The sequence below is a fragment of the Drosophila kikkawai genome, chromosome 3R, assembly GCF_030179895.1.
Source record: "Drosophila kikkawai strain 14028-0561.14 chromosome 3R, DkikHiC1v2, whole genome shotgun sequence".
Taxonomy (NCBI): Eukaryota; Metazoa; Arthropoda; class Insecta; order Diptera; family Drosophilidae; genus Drosophila; species Drosophila kikkawai.
In genome coordinates, this window is record NC_091731.1 from 3,988,198 (window position 1) to 3,996,014 (window position 7,817).

The 7,817-nt window shown below is 52.8% G+C and overlaps 1 protein-coding gene across 1 annotated transcript; it reads left to right on the forward strand.

The window, feature by feature from the left end:
- Positions 1–2,614: 2,614 nt before the first annotated feature.
- Positions 2,615–4,025, forward strand: LOC138928687 (uncharacterized). Its single transcript, XM_070286185.1, has 2 exons — positions 2,615–3,692; positions 3,784–4,025. The coding sequence occupies exons 1-2, from the start codon at positions 2,615–2,617 to the stop codon at positions 4,023–4,025; spliced, it is 1,320 nt and encodes a 439-aa protein (XP_070142286.1).
- Positions 4,026–7,817: the final 3,792 nt, after the last annotated feature.

Consider the following 7,817-nt stretch of genomic DNA (forward strand, 5'->3'; position numbering starts at 1 on the left):
GCCGAGTACGGATGCACCGCGGAGGCGCTCCCGCGTAATCCGCGTTGTGTGTGGGCTGCGGCATGTCCCCATCGAACCTGGGTGCAGGACGGCCGAGTGAGGCAGTGGGGAACACTCACCTGCAGCGGCAAGCCTTGGATGTCCACGGATGACCAAGTAAATCCGAATTACAAAACCTGTGATTTGGGCCGGCGGCGAGAGCGGAGAGAGTGGTGAGAGCATTCCTTCCAGTTTCTTGCCCCATTGTTGTTGCCTCCTCCAGTCCAGTGCAATATTCCTTCCACGGTAAATGTGGCTGCCCCCGCAGCATATGCCAGTCACGCCAGCTGATGGACAGATCAGCTGCGATCCAGTGTTGGGTAGCTCCCAGCTGCATGATACAGCACGCACATGTCAAACACCGATCCAGGAGGTAGCATACCTTTCAGGGCTGCTGCTCCTGATCCTTGGCTCGAGGAAGTGGGATCATCACGAAACTCGTGATCAAGGCCCGCACAGGGGATTAAATGGTGGTAAAGGTCAAGGAGCCGACCAACAGCCAACCCCTCCGCTCTGCGGTCCACCTTTAAAAATCGGGGCTCTGGCGACCGAGCAGGGGCGGTATAACCCCCACCTGCTAAGTCTCGGGGAAACCCCTGACCCTCGAGGGACCCCATAAGTGCACCCGCCTTCCCTCCACACTCCTCCACGTAGCGTTTTTCCCATAATGGGTGGCTATGTGATCTGCGTCTGCGCCACATTGGCCGACAGAAGAACAAACCTGGCAGCAGGCTCTAGCTGCATCAAATCTCCTAAACCCAGGCAGCGTCTGACCCACATTGGGCGGCTACCTGGTCTGCGTCTGAGCCAAATTGGCCGGCAGTTAAACATACCTGGCAGGAGGTATAAAATGCAGCCCTTGCATTGGGCCAAAATGCAAATTAAATCGGAATGTCTTCGCAAAACGTGAATACTCCAGGTGGCAGCCACACATGTGGAAATCCACCCGCGGGAGACCCCGCGGCCAGGGCAAGGATTCTGGAGGCCCTAAAAAACATTCCCCCAAGCACTGACGTGGTGGCTGACTTGGCCGCCACCGTAGTTAATACGCCAAGCCAAGACGACGAGAGAGACGACGGTCCCATGGCCTTTAGAAGGAGCAGCAGGGTTCTAAGATCCCCGCTCCTCCCAGTGAGCAAGGCTCCGGTACCGACGGCAGGAGAGAATGCGGACTCCCTAACTCCCAAAAGGACACGGGACGCCGCCAGCCCAGCAGGCTCTCAGCGCGAGACGCCTCCTAAGAGATGCAGGGAATCCCAGTGTCTTAAAAACATCGCGGAGCTGGGCAAGATCCTGGATGATGTCCTTGACGACATCAACAACAAGCAGGTCCGGCACATAACCTTGGTTATGAAGACCAAGTTGGCGAGGGTGAAAGACCTGCAAGCCGACATAGGCGAGTGGCTTAACTCTGCTCGGAAACCCGAGGAGACAGATCGACCCGAACCTGCAGTAGCATGCCACAATTGCTCTCAGGGCGGGAAGAAGACAGAGAGCACCCAGAGACGGGACGCAGTGCAGCAACCCCCAAGGTCTGGAGCAAGGACGGCGCAACGCAGACGGAGGCGCCGCGAGCCCCGACCACCACCGAGAAACCGCAAGTAAGGGCGGCCAACACGAGCGCGAAGAATCAGGGGCGTGCCCCCACGCCGGCTAAAGCTGCTAAGCAGGGGAAAACCTCCGTAAGAGGGACACCCGCGGCCAGCGTACCCAAACCAAGGGCACCCAACCCGCAGCCAATCGGTCCAGCGACTGAAGGCCCAGAAGCCGAGGGAGGCACCTGGAGAACCTTCACGAGGCAAAGGCGGCGCAAGAAAAACGAGGCTCCTCATCGGTCCCGCCCGGACGCAGTCATTATAGCCGCGAAAGGGAAAACATACAGCGAAATCCTGGCCATGGTCACCAGAAGGGACGACAGCCAGCTTGCAGGCCTGGGTAACTGCGTCAAAAAGGTTAGACGAACCACAAACGGCAACCTTTTGCTAGAGATGGCGAAGGATAGCGCCGAGAGTGCAGCGTCAATGCGAACGAGCATTGCGCAGGTGCTTGGCGACACGGCGGAGGTTCGGGCGATGTCAGAGGACTCAAAGGTCTTGATACTCGAGATCCGAGAGTTGGACGCCCTGACCAAGGAGCCCGAGATTGTGGCCGCCATCGCGGAGCAATTCAGCTTGGATGGGGCCAAGGTCAAGGTGCGGAGCCTCCGCCCAGGCTATGCTGATTCCCAGACGGCAGTAATTAGCCTCCCGTGCCCCCTGGCCAAGGCGGTGCTCAAGAGAGGTTCTCTGCGCATAGGCTGGACCTCCTGCACGATCAGGGAGAGGACAGGCCCCCCAAGATGCTACCGGTGTCTTGAGGCTGGCCACCTGGCCTCAAACTGCAAAAGCGCTACTGACCGGAGTGGGTGCTGCATAAGATGCGGGGAGAGTGGACACAAAGCCGCAAAGTGCCCCAACGAGCAGAAATGCTTCCTTTGCGCTGCTTCCGGCAAGAACAAGACGAGGCACCAGGCAGGCAGCAAAAGCTGCCCGTCAAGGAGCTGCAGTAGCAGTGGCGCCGTCCCCCGAAACGCGCCATGCAGTTGATTCAGCTGAACCTGAATCACTGCAGAGCAGCGCATGATTTGCTGATGCAGACAGTGCGCGACCTGGACGCGGATGTGGCGGTGCTCAGCGAGCCATACAAAGATGCAAGCACACATGGTTGGGCCATGGACCGGACTGGCAAAGCTGCGCTGTGGATGTGTGGGCGGGAACCCGCTCACATGTCCGACGTCAGATCGGCGGACGGCTTCGTTCGCGGTAGAGTAGGCGGGGTGTGGGTGTACAGCTGCTACCTGGCACCAAGCCTCACCCTGGAGGCCTTCAGCAGCATCATCGACGAGCTCAGCGATGACATCCGGGGACGGAGCAACACACTAGTGGGCGGCGACTTCAACGCTTGGGCTCAGGATTGGGGGTCGCCCTCAACCAACGCCAGAGGCCGCATCATCCTGGAGGCCTTCGCCTCCCTGGATATCGCTCTGCTCAACGAGGGTACCCAGCATACCTTCAACAGAGCGGGAGCAGGGTCCGTTATAGACCTCACTTACGCTAGCAGTGCACTAGCCTGCCTAGCCAGGTGGAGGATCAGCGAGATCTATACAGCCAGCGATCATGAGGCCATCCTCGTCTCCCTCGGCGAGAACTCACCGAGCAGAACGATCCCGCCCAATGCAAATAAGGCGTTCCGGCAGGACACGCTCAACGCCCAAGTGTTCACGAGCGCCTTAGCGGGCCTAGCGACAGACGAGACGGACAGCGCCAACGATGCTGCGCTCAAACTGGCGGTCGCTGTCGAGCGTGCATGCAAGGCAAGCATGCAGCAGCGGAAAACTTTCCGGAAGCACCACTCGCCCGTTTACTGGTGGAACGACGACATTGCCACCTTACGCTCATCTTGCCTCCGAGCTAGGAGGCTCGTCCAGAGAGCGCGCGGCTCTCCGAACCTTCTAGCCCGAAGCGAGGAGTACAAGACCGCAAGGTCCGCCCTAAAGAACGCGATTAGGACCAGCAAGAGAGAGTGCTTCCTTAAGCTCTGCGACGACGTCGAGAAGGACCCATGGGGCGGGGCTTATAAAAAAGTGGTGAAGCGCGTGAACGCCGGCAGCCGGAGTCCCGCAGGGCTCCGTCTTGGGGCCTCTGCTCTGGAATACTATGTATAACGGAGTACTAAATCTCCCGCTATCCGAAAACACCACCATAGTCGGCTTTGCCGACGACGTGGCGCTGGTGGTCGTAGCGAAGGAGCTGGCAGAGGCAGAGTCAATGGCAAACAGCGCAATCCGAGCGGTTGAGTCCTGGTTGGCAGTCGCTGGCCTAGAACTGGCCTCACATAAGACGGAAGCAGTGCTGATATCTAGCAGAAAGCGCGTGGAAACGGCCGAGATTCGGGTTGGCGGCCTGCCAATTACCTCGCAGCGCGCGATAAGGTACCTGGGCGTCTAACTGGATACCCGCCTCTGCTATAGAGAACACTTGGAATATATCCACGGAATGGCTAGCGGAACAGTAAGAGCCCTCTCTAGAATCCTACTGAACACCAGAGGCCCCAAGCAATGCAAGAGGAAGTTGCTCACGAGTGTCGTCACTTCCCAACTCCTCTATGCAGCCCCGGTCTGGGCGGAGGCCGCGAACGTAAAAAGCTACGTGAGGGGTGCGGAAGGTACCTACCGCCTGTGCGCCCTGAGAGTAGCGTGCGCCTTCAGGACGGTTTCCGACGAAGCGGCCCTGGTCATTGCGGGGCTGGTGCCGCTATTAGAGCTTGTGCGAGCTCAGAAAGCCCGTCTCTCACGCGAGCCGGACAACCCTTCGGAAAGGCGCGAGGCCAGGGTCAGTGCCAGGCGCAGGAGCATCGCCCGGTGGCAGTCCAGGTGGGACAATTCTAAAAAGGGCCGTTGGACTCACCGCCTGATTCCGGACGTCCAAAGCTGGGTAGTCCGAAAACACGGCGAGGTAGACTTCTACCTGACACAGGCACTTAGTGGACACGGTTGCTTTCGAAGTTACCTCAAAAGATTCGGCCACGACACAGAGGACCACTGCCCTGAATGCGGGACTGGAGTGGAGAAGAACGTGCACCACATTCTCTTCGATTGCCATCGATTCCACCACGAGCGGCTAGCACTGGAGGAAGTCGTGGGCGCCGCCATAGGAGCTGATAACCTGGTCCCCATCATGCTTGCCAGCCAGAAGGCCTGGGACGCGACAGCCACGTTCGTGGCAAGCGTTATGAAAACGCAGAGGACCCTGGAGACGGAAAGAAGGATGCGAGCGGAGTAGGTGACCTGTACCTCTCGCGAAACAATGCTTAGCGGCGGTACCGCGCGACCATGGCCATCTACACCGTTAAAATAGCACCCTTCTACCCAACAGCCCGCAGTCTTCGCTATTTTTGTTGTTATTTGTTTATTTGTTGCTTAGTCAAATGTATGTATTAATCAATGGAATATAAAAAAAAAAAAAAAGTCGTATCTCTACAACAGAGTCTTCGCAGTGAGGTGCAACGCAACAACACAACCACAACAGCTGATGACGAACAAGAAGTTGGTCAGCAAAGTTTTGAGCAGACTCCAGTCACTGGAAGAAGAGACCAAAGGGGTAGGAACTGTCAAAGGAATATATTGTCGCAGTCAGGATCGCTATCACCACATAAATTACGACCCGACCGCATTGGACAGATTATTTCTAACTGGAAAATTCGTTTTTCTGGACATTCGAGTGTTCCAGTCGACGAGTTTATCTATCGAGTAGAAGCACTGACGTTGCAATCTCTTGATGGAAATCCCGCGTTAGTTGCGCGCTACACCAGCAATTTATTTGAAGGAAGCACAAATGAATGGTTTTGGCGCTACCACAAGACTTTAGTAGAGGTGACGGCCAGGTTTAAAACTAGCTCTGCGGTCTCAGTTTAAAGACAGCGGGAGCGATTAAGAGATTCGTGCAGCCATGTCGCAGAGAAAACAAAGGCCTATCGAGTCCTTTGACAGCCTACAGGAGGCTATAACTGTTTTAGAGAATAAGCTAGCACAACCATTGTCCGAATCTTCCATATTAGAAGTATAAAGGGCAAACTTACTACCAGAAATTCAACATGAGATTCTATACGTTCCGATCTCGACTGTCGCTGAGCTGCGGAAAGTTGTTCAGACACGAGAACGATTTTTGCAATCCATGCCCAAGATTAATAGCCATCCTTCTCGACCTGTTTCTCGACGTCAAGTCCATGAACTTGAAACATCCAGTGAGACCGTGAATGAAATCAAGGAAAGTGAGGGAGAGGACGAAGAATTGGCAGCCATAAAATTGACTTGTTGGAACTGTGGGATTTCTGGTCATAGATACCAGGAATGATTTGGGGAAAGACGGGTGTTTTGCTACGGATGTGGAAAGCCAGACACCTACAAGCGCAACTGTAACCAGTGCAATGGTTCAAAAAACTTAGGAGGGCGTGCACTGTTGAGCAATGCACGCAAACGGATGGTTTCGAAAGCAATCAACACAGAGTAACGGACGGTTGCTCTATTCAAACATTACCGGACTTTCACAATCAACCAGCCCTACCATTGCATAGAAACGTTCACAATCCGGAAGAAACGCGTTATCTCAAGAGAGAGCCAAATCGAAATAGGGCTCGCAGAATTGATTATATGCGAAGATATAAACTCAACCAACGCGCTATAGTATCTTCAGTTGTTAAGATCGCGAAGGATTATAGACCTTTCCCACAGGTTACCTTATTAGGTGTAGAATGCTACATGTAGATACTTTCAGATATGCCTAAAAGTAGGCTTAAATAAATCTGACTCGAGGATGGGGCTAAGAGAAAGCACGCAAAGGTCGTTGCTAGGGCAAAAAGTGGTAAGAGTATCGCTCCTATTAAGCAAACTCTCAGAAAGATACTCTATCCCAAAATGGAGTGCTGACAACGCCAGCATTCCTTTTTGAAACCTCAGAGCAAGCGGAAGTGGTACCAAAATTGTAATAAATTTTTACGGTGCTACATAATTTTCTTTGGAGCCAAATAAAAGGCAAAGTGTGCGCGGATTTATCCGTGTTTTATTTTCTAAAATTGTGTCTTAAATAATTGGGTGAGTTTAACCAGTCCCAGGGGTCAGTTAGTGCTCACATTATAGGGGAAATTATGTTTGCAAGCGAGCCCCCGGAAAATTTTTGGAGCTGTTAGTGGACGCCGAACATTACCCTTAACTAGGGTCCACCCGCTGGAGAAGCCACTGTCGGCCGCTCCACATCATTGTTTGTCGCCTTCTTCAGTTCCGCCAGTCGTTCCTTATCGCCTCTCCCGAAAGCGCCAGTTCAGCTTTAAGCGCGGCAGCGAGCGCAGCGACGGGCGAATCGCTCTGATCGGGAGACGCGCGGGGCGGAACCGGGAACCCGGAAACGTATAAATTACCAAGTGGCATCTGCACCCGACCCCAGAAACGGCCAAAGCGGCCTGGAGAAAATTCCGGTGGAATTCCGCCCGGATTTGCCGTAGAAGCCGAGATCATTTTTTTTTTTTTGTGAATTCGATTTTTTTTTGGTTAGGTTTAAATGAGGTTTAAAAAAATTTTAAGTTAAAAATCTAAACTCGAAAAATCTAAAGAAAACCAAAGGCAGTGGGAAAAATTAACAAATTTGAAAAATTACTTAAGCCAATGAGCTAGGTTAAAACTCCGCTATCTTCCGTTCCCCTCTAAGTTATCCTCGTTCCTTTTCTTGCTCCCGGCGATGCCGATCTAATTAAAAAGAGAAAAAAAATATATCATGCATTGCGCGAAATAAAAGTGACAAGAAAAGGAAGGAGAAGAGCCACCGATAAGCTGCTACACTAAAAGAAAAATTAAAAGTGAAGCCATATATATAAATATGATTGAAAATTAAATGGCGATCTTTTAGTAAAGCAGAAATGAAAGGAAACGGAAAGAATGTTTAAATTGAAAAAAATTCATGATTAATTAATTTGTTATTTTCTGCCTTCTTATCTGGTTTGTGCCCTAAATATTTTTGTGCAATGACTTTACAGGTAATGCAGAACGAGAAAGCGCTTTCGTCGTTGGAATTCCCGCAACCACATGAGTGAGTGATATGCCGCTGATCGGCGATGTTCCATCTCTTTCCCTCCCCTTCTATCTTTTAAAAGCTTTGCTAACCATGATCTAGTTAATGCAGCAGCTGTAATTCGGTCTGGCCTTGCGTTTGCAAATTAACGTAACATACAATCCACATTTGATGCGAAGA

Coding starts and splice junctions, on each gene's coding strand:
- LOC138928687 (XM_070286185.1), top strand. CDS start 2,615: ATGCAGTTGATTCAGCTGAACCTGAATCACTGCAGAGCAGCGCATGAT. Junction 3,693..3,783: donor CGTGAACGCCGGCAGCCGGA/GTCCCGCAGGGC, acceptor ACACCACCATAG/TCGGCTTTGCCGACGACGTG.